The following is a 17,846-nucleotide window of genomic DNA, read 5'->3' as shown; positions in this document are numbered from 1 at the left end:
CTCTCTCTCTCTCTCTCTCTCTCTCTCTCTCTCTCTCCCGAGACTCTTTTACTGTTCGTAACGTGTCCTCCCTCCCCTTTCGAGCTTCTTGGCTCGCCTGGACGTACCTTCTTTTCAGCGCGCATAATACGCTCCTTTAGCCCCCTAATGAGTGGCAATTACGGTGTCTCTACGGCTAACGATCAGTGACGATCGATGATCTCTCTCGCGGAGGGAGAGCACGCCCTCCGTGAACCGGCGGTCATTTGTTCAACCACGGAACAAAACAAAGAAGCCGCGAGGCGGCTCATGTACACGGCACCGTGTCCCGTTGAATGAATCGATCAGGTCGTCCGCGTGATTATCGCACTACCGCGCCAGGGAAAACGCGACGCCGCGCCGGCCCAAGCCCGTGAGAGGTCGGAATGGGAGTAATTTTGCATTTATGAGCGATTTTAATAATATAGGAAAGCGATGGTGCAATATTAACTCACTCGGTCGATGAACCTTCTTCACAACCATACAATTAACGATATTTGTTACGATTCCCGGCTTTATTCATCAATTTCTCCGAAGATGTTTTTGAGGATGTTTTTAATCATTTTAAATAATATAAATAATCGCATTGTTCAGAATTGTTTAATTGATAATATTCATCTGATGAGAATTATAACCATTAAGAGAAAAGCCTAATGGCCGATATATCGGCAAATATTTCTCGATTTTCTTCATCTTCCGATAATTAGTACATACCGAGATGTAACTAAATTAATTTCACCCCTCTCTTGTTAAGTCGAATTAATATCTGGAAATCTATTAGACACTGCGAAGATATAATGTTTCATATGGGACTAGACTTTAAGTATGATTCCTCAATGAACGATGGAAGGTCGCTTGCGTCTCCGTCGTCGAAGCTCCGGTTCAAGCAGAGTTAACCTTCGCAATAAATGACAATGCATTCGAGCGGCCGGTCACGCAGAGTGCATTCGCGGTTTAATATTAGCCACGCGATTAAACCGTCACGCGACCGAATTATTTATATCCGGGGATCGATAATTTGGGACTATTCTCGTGCCGATTCGCTGTGTTGGGCACACGAGGGGTCTCATCTGACAGCTCTGTAGAAACAAAAAAACTTCTTTTGCCAACGAGCTTTGCATGTTACAAAATTTTTACCAGGTTTTTAATTCACGTCACAATCGGCTATATTATGAAATTCCATTTGATGATACAGGAGGCCAGTGGAGAGAAAATATCATTTCCCAAAGTTACTTTTATCGCCGGATACCACGCAGATCATTTAAGAGTAGATCGATAATTCGAGGCTGGTTTCGGACCTATTGACCATGTCATGGACACCAAGTTGCTTTAACCGTATCGCCGGATATCATGAAGGAGGCTATCAGACCCGAACCATTCCGAACCGAACGTATTTCTCTGAAAACGATCCGGTTGCCGTCGAGCGTATAGCCGTTCGTCACGAAACCGAGGATCTCCGACGAGCAGCGCGTCGGCTCGTTTCTCGCGAGGACAAAGGGCTCGGGAACGGTAGCAGAGGCGTTAACCGCAGGATACCGGGCCGAGAACGGAGGGCTGAAACGCAAGAAATTGCCGGATGCACATCACCGAACGATTCCGTGTCCGAATCAATATCACCGGACGAATTAGTAGCTTGCGGTCCAATATCTCACCCTAATATTTCGGCCCCTCCTGAGGGAGCCCCCGCGCACACATTGCCCGGCGTGTTTCCATCGACGGCGTTACCACCATCGGCGAGGGGAACCCCCACGGCGACGGCGTGAAAACAGTCACCGGCCGTCGCTCTTTCTCTGCGAAACAAACACCGAGCGTCGCGGAAACAAGTGACAACGCGAGCACGTCAATTACCCCGTTTCTGCAATTTCTTCCCGGGCCGCCGCCGTGCCACGGTACACCTAATTAAGTGTCAATGTGTCCTTGGTTGGTGACAGGGCTATTAGTGCAGAGGGTCTGCGATTGAAGCTACCATATAGTAATTCGTGGATAATTGTTGCGGCGGCGATCAAGAATTCTTGGACTTGAACCGTGGTCCTTAGTTACCGATCTTGCTCTCGGTCGATTTCGGAGTGCGGGAAGAGAGAACACCTTTTCGACGTTTTGTGGTGTACACGTGTTACAATGTATTAAATGGGGCGAGGGTTCTTTTGACATGAAATCGACGTGAAAGCAGCGACGGTAAAAAGCAAAGCGAAGGCGTTTTCGGGGCCGGACAACAACGACGATCGGCGTGAATCTTTAACAAGTCCTGTCAGACGACGTGTTTTCGGGTGCTTCTTATTAATTCACCGTTTTTCCTGCGAGCCCGTTTCTCGCGGCCGGGTACGACGCCACAAATTTCTCGTGGCTGAACCGTGCAAACCCGCGCCACCATCAATCACGTTACATCGTGACAGGCTTTGACAAAAAGCTGCCACGCGAATTCCGTGGCCACCCCGGGAGACTGCCGGTAATACCGTAGTTCTTTTTCCACGACTTCCTGAATATCGTACAGAATGTCGAAATACGGAATCATTAGTAACCGGGCAGCACGATCCGGCGGCGATCCGCTCTCCTCTTTCTCCTTGACTGCCGGCCAACCGGGTAATCTATCACGAAGGGCTCGTGCGAGCAGGTGTCATGGCGGCCGGGCCGCTAATGATCCTGGACATCCAACGTAGAATTAATCATTGCCTTTGTCTCTCTCTCTCCCCCCCTTGGTTTTTGCCGTGTCGTACGCGACGCCGCCGCGCCGCGCCGCGCCGTGCCGCAGCTTTTCGGTCCGGCTCTCTTGCAAATCGCGTGCCCCGGCCGCTTTGGTCATTATCGTCGTTAATTCGCCGGCCATAAATGACCGCTGGTTTCGATGGCTGACGACTTCTAAACGATCGCCGCGCGACAGGAACACCGCTACGCCGAGGGATTTGTCACGGAGAACGGTAATTACCTACCTGCGCGAGATTCGTCCGGTACACCGTTCGGGACTGGATAATTGAAAAGCCGCGCGAAGAAGAAAATGCGCCCGAGGGCTCGAGATAATCTAGAGGCTAGAAAAGTCATCCGTAAGTCTGGTCGATCTTGTTACAACAATGATCAGTCTCCGCGGATACTTTTCGTCGACCCTTTCCGCGTAGATTCATCTTCAACACTTTGTGACACACTTTCTCAATCTCGTTCGTAATTGGGATTTTTAGCAATTATCTGTTGAGTATGAACATTACTCAGTTCTTTTAACATCCTGCGAACCATGCGGAGTCCAATTAACCCTAGCGTTTTGAAAACCGGTGTTCTCAATAATAAATTGTTCACTTTTAAAACGTAATGTATTATTAATATCGCTTCGTATTACAAAAACAATTAGACACTTATAATTGGATTATCTTTATGATTCGCGGAACGTTAAGTCAGAATAAAATACTGTTTTCTTGTTATGAGTATTTAAACAGTCAAGAAAATCTGGATTCTCAGTAAATGCAATTATCTTCATGCTCGAAGAAACTATTGCAATCTAAGAAGTTCTAGTCATGATAGTCGTAAAGAAAATTGTAATGCAACGGGTTAGTTGCGCCTCGACCGAGGACAACGCGGGCCGCTAAACACTACGATTTTTCTCGCGTCTCGTCCGACGTTCGAGGATCGATCGAGTCGAAGAAAGCTGGCAATTTTCCTGCTCGGACGATCGGACGCCGCGTTCGAAACCGGAATTCTCTCCATTTCGTCAGACAGCTGTCGCCTAAGCGGAGAAGGGCAGACCCGAGGAGACACCGGGGACAAGACCAGGCTTTTTCGCGACAGTAGATTGCGCAACGCCGATGACATTCGCGTCTTCTATATTCCATTCTGGTTTCGGGTCATCAAGATAACGGAGGATGTCTCGGACTAACGCTCGGCTGTCGTTGCGCTAGCCGAGAGGCATTCCTGGGATAATGATTGGCGCTGGGACCCTAACTCGTTGGAGGAATCTCCGCTCGGCTCGTCCGCACAGAAATCCTGGAGAGCCTTATTGAAAATTAATGTGGAATCCTAGCGCGTTCACGCGTTTAAAAATGGACGCGACGGTCTCCTAGTCCAGCTACCGAGCTTCAAGAACCTCCAGATGGTACTTCAACCCTGCAGTTGTTGCAGTCGTGATGCCACCATTGTCAAATCGCATTCGTCGCTTTAGGACATTCAACTGGACACCTTACTGGGATTGTGTCATTTTTCAAAAGAGCTGAGAAAAACATGAAGAACTATTATCATATATTTTGCTTTCACCACTTGCGTTCCAGCAACGAGACAGATATGTGATAAAGATTTGACACATAATCTACTAAATATGAATGCTATTAATTTACTACAGTATGTAACTTTTCGACTTTATTCATCCTTCATCTTCTGCCATTCGAAGGAAACAGTTGGTTATCATTGTTACGAAAAATATCTTCCTACGCCGTAGATCAAATACAAAAGCTTGTAGACAACTCGAGTTGATTGTCGGAAGACTAGTTAGACGCATCCCTTGGTTGACGTTCAGAACTTGGTGGGCGTCGAATACGTCAACCAATTGTCCGCGAGAGGAAACACGCGAGCGGCAGGGAACGTAACGATTTCTTCGGAGAATCATGTCACTCGCCGTGTCGGGGAGAGAAAGAAAATCGTGGATTCGTCTGGCACGAAGGAAAAGAAAGAGCCTGGCGCCACCCTAGGATTCCGTTAGGAACGAAACCTCGGGGGGTGGAGTGAACGAGGTGGAAGCCAGACAGGATCTGCGTGGAACGCAAACAGCGCGGCTCTCTAATACACCGGGGACTTTATCAAAATCTGGTAACTTCAGAAGCGGAGGCAACTGCGAAAGAGGAGAGGTGAAACACGCTCGGGCTAAGCCACCCCCGAAAAGCCGGCGTCGCGGAGGGTTGTTGAAGTCGTTATCCCCTCTTCTCGCGTCCCTACGGAAAGCCTCGCCACTCCGAGGCTATGGTTCCTCGTTTCCTTGGATGTAACGCTCTTGGAAATTTGTATTCGAGTTACAAACGGGTTTTGTGCGCGGGAGGCGCCAGTGGCTGCCCGGAAACTTGGGAACCCCCGGCACCAACGATATCCCGAGATTTCGCAATTCGATATTTCATCTTCGCGAGAGAGATCTAGAATATATCTCTGATTTTCCGTAATCGTGTTTTGTCTTTTGACACGTTCGCCGTTCTTTGAACATATTCGGTAGATGTTGTAAAGGTGGAAAACGTAACAGTAAAGTCTGAAGATTCATAGCTGCTCGGCTACCACTTCTACGAACCAATATTGTAAAGTAAAGAGTGGCTTGTCGTATGACGCGATTTTGCTCTCGATGAACCCTTATGCATTGACTAACAAAAAGAAGCATAGTGTCAGTAATATCTTCCTTTTGTATTATTTTCATGACTTTATACTACAGTTGAATTTTGCAACGAATATCATTCGGAGCACATTACTTCCGCGTAAGTTATATCCATTCGCAAATTAAACAATAGGACTCCTGCTCGTGCAACGTGCGGACTAAACGCTTAAAAGCTTAACATTAGGTACATATTGCTATACTTCAGGATAACATTTCACGACACAACTTATTAACAAAGGAGATGGATATTGCACGTGTTATGTACATTGCAATTCACTCTCAGATACATTTAATTTTTTAAATGAGTCGAAATGCCTGGCTTTTTTATTGTTTCTTTTAATCCCCAGAATTATTGAAATATGTACATAACAAATTTTAAGAACTTCTCTAAAAAACGTACGTTATAATAGAAGTTATATGATGCTTGAATAATTACAATCTCATCATTTCTATAAAATAATAGATATTGTACAAGTTTAAGCCTCGATAGTTTCAGCTTAACTCTAAAACTACGCTACTAATTACTTATACATTCTTGCTCATAATTTTTATTCTTATACTTGCTTCTACTCAATCGTACATGAATCTCTTCGTTATCGAAACAAGAAAAATTGATTTTGAATTTAAAACTTTGATGTCAACCATACCGCAATAAACGTTAAACGTCTATGAGTTACGTAATATTGAACAGGTGTCGCAGTCACGGGTTAAGTAGTTCCCTAACTCGTTGTAAAAATATATTTGCAATAACATTAGTGTAGAATGAATTTGGTGACTATGATACAGCTTCAAAGGACGTTCGTGCGCCGAAGTCCTTTGCTGGCATAAAGATTGGACGTCGGCGTAATAAAGATAAATCAGTGTTAACTGAAAATGTGTCTCTCCCCGCGGTTTGTCGCGCAAATTATGCGGCCATGATGTTGGCCGCGGTCACCGAGCGAACTTTACGATCCGCAAGTTCCCGCAACGTAGCGGCGCGTTGCGGAACGTGACCGATTGCGCTCATGTAGCGGAGTACGAGCAGCCGGAACGTACGTGTCCCAGGCTCGTCCTCGTAATATACGCGGATAGCCGGCTGTATAGAGAGACACACGGACGTAATCGTTGCCCCGCCGACACACACGCGCGGCCGTCGAAAGAGCGCGCGAGCGTGCGGAGCAAAGCGAAGCGGAGCGGAGCGGGCGAGCGCCGCTCGCTTGCCGGATAGGTGTGTGCGAGTGGGGTACGTGCGAGCACGGAGATTGCTCCGGGGCTTTCGGGGTTGAGCATATTGAATAACTCGCTCACTGGACCGCGAAAATATACCGCGAGGCTGCCAGTATGCGGATCGACGTTCCTGAAAGGACCTTCCAGGATCCTCGGGGCGGGCACTGTATCCTGTCTATGTGTCTACCTAACCCACCCCAAGCGAAATGACGACGACTACGCGATGGAAGGAGGCTCGTCCACGTATTACCTCCACGCTGGGGGTTGAAAATGCATCGCGAAGGGAATCTCGTTGCGGCGTAGTCGCAACAAAGGGATGATTTCTTCCTTTTTTTTCCGTATTGCCTCGAACCAAGACCGATCTTTCCAATGATCCTTATTCTTGTCCGTGAAAGACTGGTTTTGTTAATGTCTCTCACCTTCTGTACGATTTCTAATTTACTTTCACGAACAGAACGGTGATCTTTACGTAAAATGGTAATTGTCTGTTTTGGTCGCAAGCTAGAGAAACTGTATAGATTTTTTTTCTTAATAATTTTAACGAGTTGGTGGAAACGCAGTAATATTATTAAGTTCTTCATATTTGCTTTTTATTTCGTATTTCATCCACTCATTTTTTCCCCTAAATATATAAAATGCGTTATTCGCGAACGAAGAGTTTAAAAGGTCTTTAAAGCTAAAAATATTTTCACAAACATATAGATTGTCTTGTGTCCGCTTCTGTTGAACAACTATATTAAGAAAATGATTTATGGTCGATAGGTGCGTGGGCTTTGCAAGGTGGTGCTGTGTCAACAATTAAAAAACATTAAGTTCGATGATTTAACGTGAGAAAATGAACGACGCTAGGAAGGTGTCTGTATTGCACGAGCAAGGCACTCGATACGCGGGTCGATATTTTTGAGAAAACGGAGCGGAGCTTCCCGTTCACGTCGGAGTTGAGTGTACGTAAGGGCGGAGGTGGAGGATTCGTCCGGGGATTCGCAGGATTACATGCAGGAAAATGGCTCGAGGCCAGAAACGGAATGTCGTTACGTCGGGTAACGATAGGTAAGGCACGGCCATTGTTGGATAACCTGACTAGAATACACAGCGCTTGTATCGGCGGAAATGTAAAGAGAATTGGTCATTCAGGGTATCTCGAATATCTTCGCGAATCCATGACGAATCCGGGGACTTCTTCCTGTCTTCGTGCTCTCCGTGCCGTCTCTAATGCGTCATTGTTCACCTCCCTCCGCACAAGACGCGGGAGATCATCGATATCGCCGCAAATAATTTACAGAATAATGCAATTAAGAATGTTATACGATTAACACATTGCCTGGTCGATGTATATCTATAGAATTATATATCAGGTCGGTATATCGTATATCAAGATGCTTTTAAACAATGAAGTGAACGAAACTACGAGTCTTTAGCAATTTCTTATTAAGCGTTAAATAAATAGCATTAATACTATCTAATACTATCTCGAGATCTCAATCTCACTTTCATCTTATGAGAAAGGAATTCAAATATTAACACTCGGATAACAGAACTCAGGTCCATTTGGACCCAGAGAATAAATATTGTTATTTGACTATCCGGTTTCTTACAATTAATTTGAATCTTCGCAAGTAATTCGTTTAGGAGGAGTACTTTAAAGAGATCTGCTGAGAAATATTGATAAGTATTAGAAATGATTCCAAGAATAATCAGTTATCAGCCATTCAAGAATTGAATCTCGTTAAAAGTACCAAGCACTATTGTTTCAATGTAAAGGAATCTTTAAGGTGTAAAATACTGTGTCAACTTTAGAGGCCTTGTTACAATAGTAATTTTTCTGCCATAAAAGTCCCTTGTTTCAGCCAAGACAAACAAAACAGTTCGGAGACGGCTGGCACGGACATCATAAGTCTGAAACGTGTAATCTTTTTCCCGTTGCGCGGCCTCATCAAGATCAATTAAACCAGTACAGTCGGACGATCCTCAACCGTTAACGATATATCAATTACAGCATAGACGTCGTAAGTAATAACTATTAATGACTCCATTCAGAGCACAATAATTACCATTGTCCACGCGCGCACGAGACAGCAAAGAATTGCGCTCGTCGAAGAAAGTATATATCCGCGACGTCACAGCCAGCAAATAATTCAATTATCTCAAAACAAAAAATCACATTTTTCACGCACCGAAGAATAAGTTTCGTGCGTTTCAATCTATCCTTTCGAACAAACCCCCTTTTGTTCGAGTCATTCAACAGCATTTCAATTTCCATTATGAAACTTAAAATAGTCTGTATAAAATCCCGAATCCCCGGCAGCCGGTTAAAAAACAATATTATTATGATTATTTGATGACGGAGCATGAACGCAATAACCCACGTCGTTTTAAAACACTGCGATGAAATAGGTTTTATAACGCTCGGCCAGTCTCTTTCTGCGAAACTGAAATTTCACGAATTTTCATGCATCCCGGCAAACGATGCATTCATAAAACTACCCTGTACGGTGTATTAAATTGCGTTCTAACATCCTAAGAGCGTTATCTAATTCCAGCAACTAGCAATTCTATTTACCGTAAGTAAAATACGCTGTTTGTACTCGCGCGACAAATCGTACGTATCGATACAGTCGGTTTTTCCCGGGGCTCGTAAATTCAAAAAATTTTGGGTACTTGTGTCAACGGCACCCGAGCGCCGGAGGAAGACACACCAGCACCTTTAACAGGCGGGAAAAACCCACTGCGAGTTTTATGGTCATGAAGGAAATAAAACCATCGTGGGCGACCGGTGACAAATTGTCGTACAATACCGCCACCAGCCGGTACCTGAGATTGAGGTGCTCGGTGCGGGATCGGCAGACGCTATACAGTTTGTTTATAATCAACAGTCGGGCGACGACGAGTTATCGCTATCCGAAAGTGAAAAGAATTATGATGCAGCTTTCATTTACGTCCGCGTTGAAAAAAAAAAAGAATTCGAGAGCTGCAGCGGCTTTACCGCGTTATCCGTATTTCTTCGCCTCCTACCCCTCGAAGCGTTCCGTCGCGCTTTCCCTTTTGACTTAATTGTTTGCAGAAGCAAAATGGATATTCCCAGTCGAGATCGTAAACGATTTCACGAGGATTGTTACGGTGCAAATGTAGACGTACAAAGAGCCAGGTCATTTATCGGCAAACGCGTAGGGTAAGGATCGTTCAATATCCCGTTGGAATGGAGACGATGCGAAATTGAGTGGGACTGCGTTTAGAGTCGATTCAGGACTCCTCTCCTATGCAGACATATCACGGAACGAGAGCAGAGGAAAGCATCAACGAAATACAATTTGAAAGACGTAATTCGAAAATCGTTCGCCCGACGGCAGCGACCCTCCGTCGGACGTCAAAATGAAATTACGCGACCCTCTGCGCGGGGACCTTGGGGTAGGTACAAAGGCTCGTTTGCAGAGGACACAGCACAACAATTTGACTAAAGGGACCTAAACCACTAATCGTTTCACGATTAACTTCTATTAAACGCTACTTAATGAACACAAAACTTTCGCGTCTTCCGACGATTTTAAGCTGCTTGAAAAAATATATAACAAATAAGCAATCCTCTACGGTGTTCGTGAAAAAATTCCAGTGCGCTGGCAATTGCATCCTTGAAGCAGACTTCTAAGCATCACCGTTTTGTCATGCTATTTTCTATAAGGTGTCCAAAAAGAAGTCCTGGTCTCTCTTTGGAGAACCAATACGATCAAGTGCACTTTTAGCAATTGTACTCCATCTCGTCCAGAACACAGCGATTTGAATTCGGATGGCATGACGATCCATCTCGCTACGAAACAATAAGTGTCACGGACGTACCTGTTTTTCGCAGCAGCAGCACGGTCCCGTTGCCTCCTGTTCTTGAACCAATTCCCCACCTGAGTCGGCGTAAGGCCGGTAGCGGCGGCTAGCTCCCTCTTTTTTCCAGGATTAGGATAAGGATCTTGCAGATACCACTCTCTCAGCAACGATCTGGTCCTCTCCTTGAAACAATGAGTCTTCTGCTCGCCGTCCCAGATGGTCCTCGGTAATGGAAATTTCTTCCGAACTCGGTACTTGTCGACAGGTCCCAGCGGTCTACCGCGGAGCTTCTCGGCCTCCTGATAATGGGCCTCCAGCCACATCGCTTGCAGCTTCCCGTGCGAGTCCTTAGTGAACTTGTGCCTCTCCAAAATGGCGTACAGTTCTCTATAATGTCCCGAGTGGAAGGCGACGATGGCTCTCGCCCTGAGCACCGCCTCGCTCTGGTTTAGCTCCTGGATGTTTGGGTGCGCGACTGGCAGGCTCCAGAGGAACCTCGCCAGTCTCTCGATGTCTCCGCTCTCCTCCAGGGTCTCGCAGACGGTGGCAACCTGGCCGACGGTGAACGACAACGTTGGCAACGCGAAAACGGGGGCAGGAACGATAGGACCGTTTGCGGTGGGTGCGGTGGCACCGGTTCCTGCTGGCGCTACAGCTGACATCTCTCGTTCCTCGACTTTAGGATCCTAGCGATCGCAAGTCAGCCGACTACCTCGTCGCCTCTGCACTCTAAGAATATGACTGTCTCTCAGAGACAGGCACAGGCAGCACCGATCGCCGGACTCAACAAACTCTCCGACTCGATTTGTGCTTACTTTTTGGAGCTTTCATGACGCACCCACCAGCGGATCCATTTCTAATCACCTCGTTTCATCGGATCATTCGGACTACCGTATACGGAACCGCACTTCACGGACTCGACACTGAACGTGTATGTATTTGTCGCCCGAACGAATTCACCGGCTCCGACCGTCACCAGCTGATTTAAAACTAACATAAAACTAACACGGCGTAGTGTCTCTGTTTGATGCTTCGATTACGACTGACAGGCGGCTCGACTGCGACCGCTACCACTTCCGGTTGTCCGGCTGTCCTAGATGGCACTGGACAATCTTAACTAACTATCGCAAGTGACGTTCGCGACCGGCCGCCGGATGATGAGCGATCGCCTGCATGTACCGGACTGCAATATCTCACCCCCGACGCAACTGTCAACCGACTCTCGAGGCAGGTAACGTTCGCCAGGTAGATATCCTCGGGGTCACCGGCGAAAAGCGCGCTGACGTTTCTCCTCCTCAGCCGTGGGGATATCACGCGAGGCCGCTGTTGCCTGGATCGTATCGGATAGCAAACTGGTTTCGTTTACAAGCCGGCATCTCGGCACCGGCCCTACCCAGCATGATACGTTTGTACGCGCCCGTTGCAACCGGGTAGTCCCGCCGACTCTTGCGACCTACCTCTACCTCCCTCTCTGTCGCTCTTTCTCCCTTGCACCCTCGTCCTTCCCCCTGCCATTGGCGTCGGTAGGACGGCCGACCGATTGGTTGGAGAGGGACAACGATAAGTATACTCAGGGGGGGCCAATGTAGAGACCACGCCTACCAGCCAGACCGGGATTGGCCGGATCCCATCCACGTAGCCATGGCAACCTTTCTTCGTCCTTCCGTACACCGCTGCCCGTATGCACATTTGTGTCGGTTTAATTATCCCTACCACGTGCTAGCCAGCGATCCAACCCCACCTCCGTGCACTTTCCCCTACCATCTCGTCTACAGTTCGTCCTTCACCCCTCCAATATCGCCCCTACCACTGTTCTCGCAGCTCCCGCCACATCCGTCTCTCACGCCCCCTCTCTCGCGCGGCACAGACAGAGAGAGAACGATCGATGCGTTCAGGCGTATGTGGAACGAAGAGTGTCGGATAGTGGGGTGCTGGCAAGGACGGGGTGAGCTGCATGATCCTCGCGTTCAACTGCTGCCGTTCCCTACCTTCTGTTGCTCCTGCTGCCGTGATCTCTCGACGAACTGCTTTCGACGAGACCCGCTGCTCCGCTCTCGCTGATACACTGGAGCCGTAAGGTCCGCGGAGCTTGCTTTCGATGGCTTTTCGACTACGTTTGCTACCACGCGATGCCATTTTCGCGATCGTTCCCTTTCCGCGAAGTATCGCTCTGATGGATTCACTCTTCGTATCGTTTGTCGGGGGATTTGCCGTCGGCTATTTCGTTTTATTTCCTTTTTGTTTGGACTGTGGAATCCCAAATTGATCCGCATTGCCGAGATCAGCTTGATGTTCGGTGGTGCTCGGAGACAGCTCCGGTGGTGCAATAGACCCCTCGATATTTCTAAGCAAATCCGTAGGATTATTTCTTATAGTAGACACTATCGATCCCACTATCGGTTTGATTAGATCCCAATCGTGTTCCTCGGAAATAGTGTTTGATCAGAACGAGATTGATATGATACAAATCAGAATGCCGATCCTTGGAGTAGCAAGAATATTGAAGGTAACCGCGGCTAATCATATGATACGGTTCGAATGTGGATTTTTAGTTCGATATACAATTTTTCCAAGGCAAAAATTAAATGATAACACATTCCATACTTTAATAAATTTAATAAGTCAGACATAATGCAATAATATTTTTAGAATTTTCTAATACCATTACAATTCTAATTCAACACTGTATCTATTCGTTTCGGTTACGATGTATCAAATCAACAATCTTAATAATTCATACAAATTTATGAGCGATTCTAACGAATCGAATTAGCATTATCTACTTCATCGGATAATATACTATTTTAAATATATTAATTTTGCATTTCGCAAAGTGAACGGTTTAAATAAAAAATCGAAAATACGTAACATTACCATCTATTGAATCGTGTTATTGAATGTTCTTCATTGAAGCGGGAAAAATAAGTATGGACGAGTACGAAGAAATGTGATCTAACCGAGAACAGAGCACGAGCGCACTTATATCGCGACAAGATTAGTTATGGATGGAAAATCTCATACGGTCGTTTGTCAAATTTTTTCTGGATAAAAATAATGCATATTTTCTGTCGTTCGATGATCACGGACAATTGGAAAAATAAGAAGCATTTTTCTTATTAGAGTCGTGGAAGTTTTTACCGTAGTTTTTCCTCGGCGACTTCCGTTCTCGGAGACCCGACAATATGGTTCCGCGATATCGCCAATAGGAATGGAAGCCCTCTATTGACACGCGACTAGATTTCATTTCTCGTCAAGGCGACAGGTACGCGTGTATCGAGAAGCGGAGGACGCGCGACGGCGCCGAAGGCGTCTCCGTTTTATCGAGCGCGCACAGCCACCGCAGGAGCCTCAGACTCGTGATAAATATTCTGATTTGTAACCATGACGTAACCAGGCCGAAGTGTCGACTCGGTTGCTCGGAGATATTCGACGGCAGGGTTCTTTCAGCAACGACACCCGTTTCCTCATTTTTTTTTTCCAACGTGTTCCAAACGCAGCCCCTTTAATTAAGTGGCTCACAGCGGGCTAAAAGGACTCATTTGCAACGTACATACCAATTTGCCTTTTTACAATTTAGAATACATATGGATGAAGACAGATTGCGCGCGCGCGCGTGTGTGTGTGTGTACGCGTGACAGAAATTTTTATTTATATCTCGCCGGGCGAAGGACTGTGAATTGCAACGGTAATTTATTTTTGCTGACAACGAATACATTAAGCCTCTACAGTCTGGCATTTCTATATGTCTGATTAGTTAACTTGGAATCGGTAATCCCGACCTTTAGGTACAGAGGAAAGTAGGGTATAACGAGGTAGGCGGGTCAAACGGGGTACGCCTATTTCTTTAAGATAAGTGGTACAATGCGCGGCCAATGCGAGGTATTTAGTATAAATCAAAGGCAGATCACTTCTCCAACAGTCGCGAGTATATGCAGTGGACTGTTTTTGTCGGAATGTACTATGATTCAAAAACGTATTCGAACGCTTATTGAACTTTGACTTGTGTGCCGTATATTTAAATCAATATGTGTGCTTTGAAGTGAAAAATACTTTCCTGTGTGTCAAAGTGGTGTACATAAATGTCAAAATATTAAATCGAAAACTTTCCGTATTTTGACATTTGTAAATTCTACGATAATATATCGATAATACATTTTCGCGGAATCTTGATAGAGAGAAGAAGATGAAGAGGAGAGAGAAAAAGGCGATCGTTCTGCCTTCCTGCGAAATACTTATTCTGGATAAGTTTCTTAGTATCACATCACCGGCGGTGAAATGGAAGGAAATATAATCTCGGCCGGTCGATGATGCCGTCAATTTCTCTCGTTCGCAATCGCTCGTTCCGTTATACGATCGGTACCGAACGATTGGCCCTAGTTAAATCGGATTACTGGAAAGCGGGATTACCAGTTTTTAGAAAGACATCATTTTCGTTCATGTTCTCGTTGCTCGTCCCCGAGTTTTTCCGGATGCGATCCGCCATCCTTTCGTCTGCGTCACGTCGATCCATATACCGTGCCATTACCTGACAGCCGGGCAGCGAAAGGGGTCGGTGCCTGTTTCATATTTTCAATAGCCGCGTCACGAAATCACCTACCATAATCGGACGTTGCGACAATAAACGTCTCCAGACATTAAACTCAGACAATGATGCGACTCTATCACCAAAAGTCCGCCAAAATTTATGCCACTTTCGTATCGATCGAATAGCTGTCGATTAAGCACATTCTCTCACTTTCTCGTTGGTCGCTCCTCTATCCGATAACCATAATCCCGACAATTAGTTATTGTACGTGCTGTTATTAAGATTATCCTCTTTACCCATACTTATCCGCACCCATATTTATCCTCTTATCCCGTTCATTGGCGTTAACATAAAAATTGAAAAATGCTAATAAATAAATATTTGTTTCTTACCTCGCCGCCCAAAAATATACCCAGCTCGCAAAAATTGACAACTGTTTGACGCATACGTTTAACAAATATGAAATCCCATTTTCAATCAATTAATTATTATGCTTGCGTGTAACAAATCATTTAGGTAGACAGTTCGAGAGTCTATTCAAATTTCGAAACAACTTCAGCTGCAGAGATTAATATTTGTAGAGGACGTTCGAGATTACTGTCAATCCCCATGTATTTATTTACAGGTCCATAACGGAACACTGGTAACCAATAGCAGATAATATTTTACAAAAGATTTATGGACGGTAAATGTTCTTAAAGCCCCGAAACCGAAGGATGCCCAGAATCAGGTGTAATATTTCCAGATGGTGATTCGTTCCAATCCCAAACACATGTTTTCTGCCACGCCAGGTTAGGCTACGCTGTACCTTTGGAATTTCCCTGGGAAATACCCAGGAATATGATGTCTGCGTACGACAAAAACGTGGTGGTAGGGACGAACCCTGTCGAGGCGAGTGACCAGTCATGAAAGATGGGTATAGATTGTAAACACTTATAAGGCCTAATTATCTACCGACTGGTGGTTCATTCTACTTGTGCCCGATTCTTCCTTTCCTCTTTCATTGCCATTACTCAGGATAGAGTCCTTTTATTTACCCGACGGTAATTCCTTTCATCCCTCGAAAAATTCTATCGACTATTTATCCGCAATTAAACAAATGTCCATAAATTTTATTCAATCTTTTACAAATAAACGAGTAACCAGGAATTGTTAATTTCTACAATTTCGCAGTCAGTGATACAAAATTTCATTAAGAAAATAAACAATACTTCAACAAATAAATAATACAAATAATGAACTTCTTCGTAAAGTTTTTTTAAGCCTTTAAATGTTGAGTACAATGAGGAAGCGTAACAACGAAATTCAGAATCATTCTCGTTAAGCAACATCCGTTTTTATTTCAACGACAGATCATCCCGTTACCCGAGCCTATTAAATGCGATAATCAGCTTTAGGAAGATCGAGAAAACAATTAACCGTGAACGTGCGAGCAAGTTAAAGATTTAGAATCCATTTTTCTCATCGCGTATTAAATCGTTCGGATCGTTGTTCGTCGCTTTTTTTTTTGTCACGAGTAATTAGCTCTAATCGGTTTACTTGGACAACAGACCTCGCAATCGACTTGCGCAACCATTAAATCCTAATTGTGGACGCTTGTTCGCGACGATCGAGATTCTATGTGCCACTCGACGCATCGCACGCTCGCGGTTATTAATAAACGGTTTCCCGCAGTCGACGGAATATCGGCAAATCTTTCAGATCGCCGTCAACGATACCAAAAAGTTGTCAACAAATGTTATACGTGTGTGTGTGCACGCTCGCGCTTACTAAAGTTACCCGGTTGATCATCATCCGCGATTCCGTTTCGGTAGCGCGGGACACCGACCGATTATATTAGAATTACGTGGGGAAACGTGTTTCGAGCGCGCGCGGTAAATTCTTCGGCGACCTTCGGTCGTCTTTGCCGATCGTGAATGGCTAGCAATTAATCACTGCGTGTGTAATGGATAAATTCTCCCCTGATTGCGCCCATTAATTGCCATGCACGTATTTGCGGAGTCGCAGCAAACGTTTTGTATAATACGATCAGCGATGCACGCCTCCGGGCGGTCCACCCTTTCGGGCATTTTGTGGTGAATATTTGATGTAATCGACGAGTGCCGGAGAACAGATCGTGAAAACCTATTGATCGAGGAGTTTTTCCGAAGCAATTTGGAACATTCGAAACGAGTACATTCGATTTTAAAGAATAGAACTGAAACAATCGTGGCAAGCTGGCTATGGTTGAAACATTCGAAATGTTAAGGTTCTAATTTTAACTCCTTAATTGCCGCGCTGTTCATAACAAAATTCATATCATACAGCTCAATTTTTCAATTTTAATTTCATTGATCGTTAATATAATTTCATCAATTGTTTCAGTAGTAGTACTCTGAAATTTTGAGAAATTTTTTGACAGGATATTTTTTATCCTCGAAAGATTAAATAGCATTGTCGATGCAATGTAAACAGATAATTGTAAACGCACGCGTTTAAAGGTCACGCGCGATGTAACGATAATTACAAATTTCATTCTCTATTACTAAGAAATAGTGACGATAATTGCGTTTAGTGGTAAATGGCGGCTCGGGTCGGCTGGATGACGGATATACAATGCCGCGGAATATAATAGAATATCGCAGGTAGAATGTCTCGCAGATAAATGTCGCGATAGCGACAGGTAGACCGTGAGTATTACACCGTTCCATCATCGCACCCTCGATTATGCGGATCGATGTATCGGCGGTGTCATCTGTTTGCCGGCTAGCAGCGGCTTCCTGCACAGACGATTTCTCCGCACGACAACCATGTTATTCGACGTCGCTTCTTTTTCCGAATACTCATTGATGCAGCCACGTGTTTCACTATTTTTAGCCTGAAAAATATTCACTTCACCGTTTATTGTATTTATCGTCATCAAATATCCAATTATTATTCGATTATATTTAATAAATAACATATCTCAGTAGAACA

General features: G+C 45.1%; 1 protein-coding gene across 1 annotated transcript in view; it reads right to left on the bottom strand.

Annotated features, from left to right (window-relative positions):
- The window catches only part of Optix (optix), a 51,342-nt gene extending 40,258 nt beyond the window's left edge, over positions 1–11,084 (bottom strand). The window contains exon 1 of the mRNA XM_078192480.1: positions 10,385–11,084. Within this exon, the coding sequence (XP_078048606.1) occupies positions 10,385–11,028 (644 nt within the window). The 5' untranslated portion in view covers positions 11,029–11,084. The remainder of the gene's footprint in view (positions 1–10,384) is intronic.
- Positions 11,085–17,846: the final 6,762 nt, after the last annotated feature.

This window comes from Augochlora pura, chromosome 10 (assembly GCF_028453695.1).
Source record: "Augochlora pura isolate Apur16 chromosome 10, APUR_v2.2.1, whole genome shotgun sequence".
NCBI lineage: Eukaryota > Metazoa > Arthropoda > Insecta > Hymenoptera > Halictidae > Augochlora > Augochlora pura.
The sequence above is the reverse complement of the archived record's forward strand: the minus strand, read 5'-3'. Positions and strand labels throughout refer to the sequence as shown.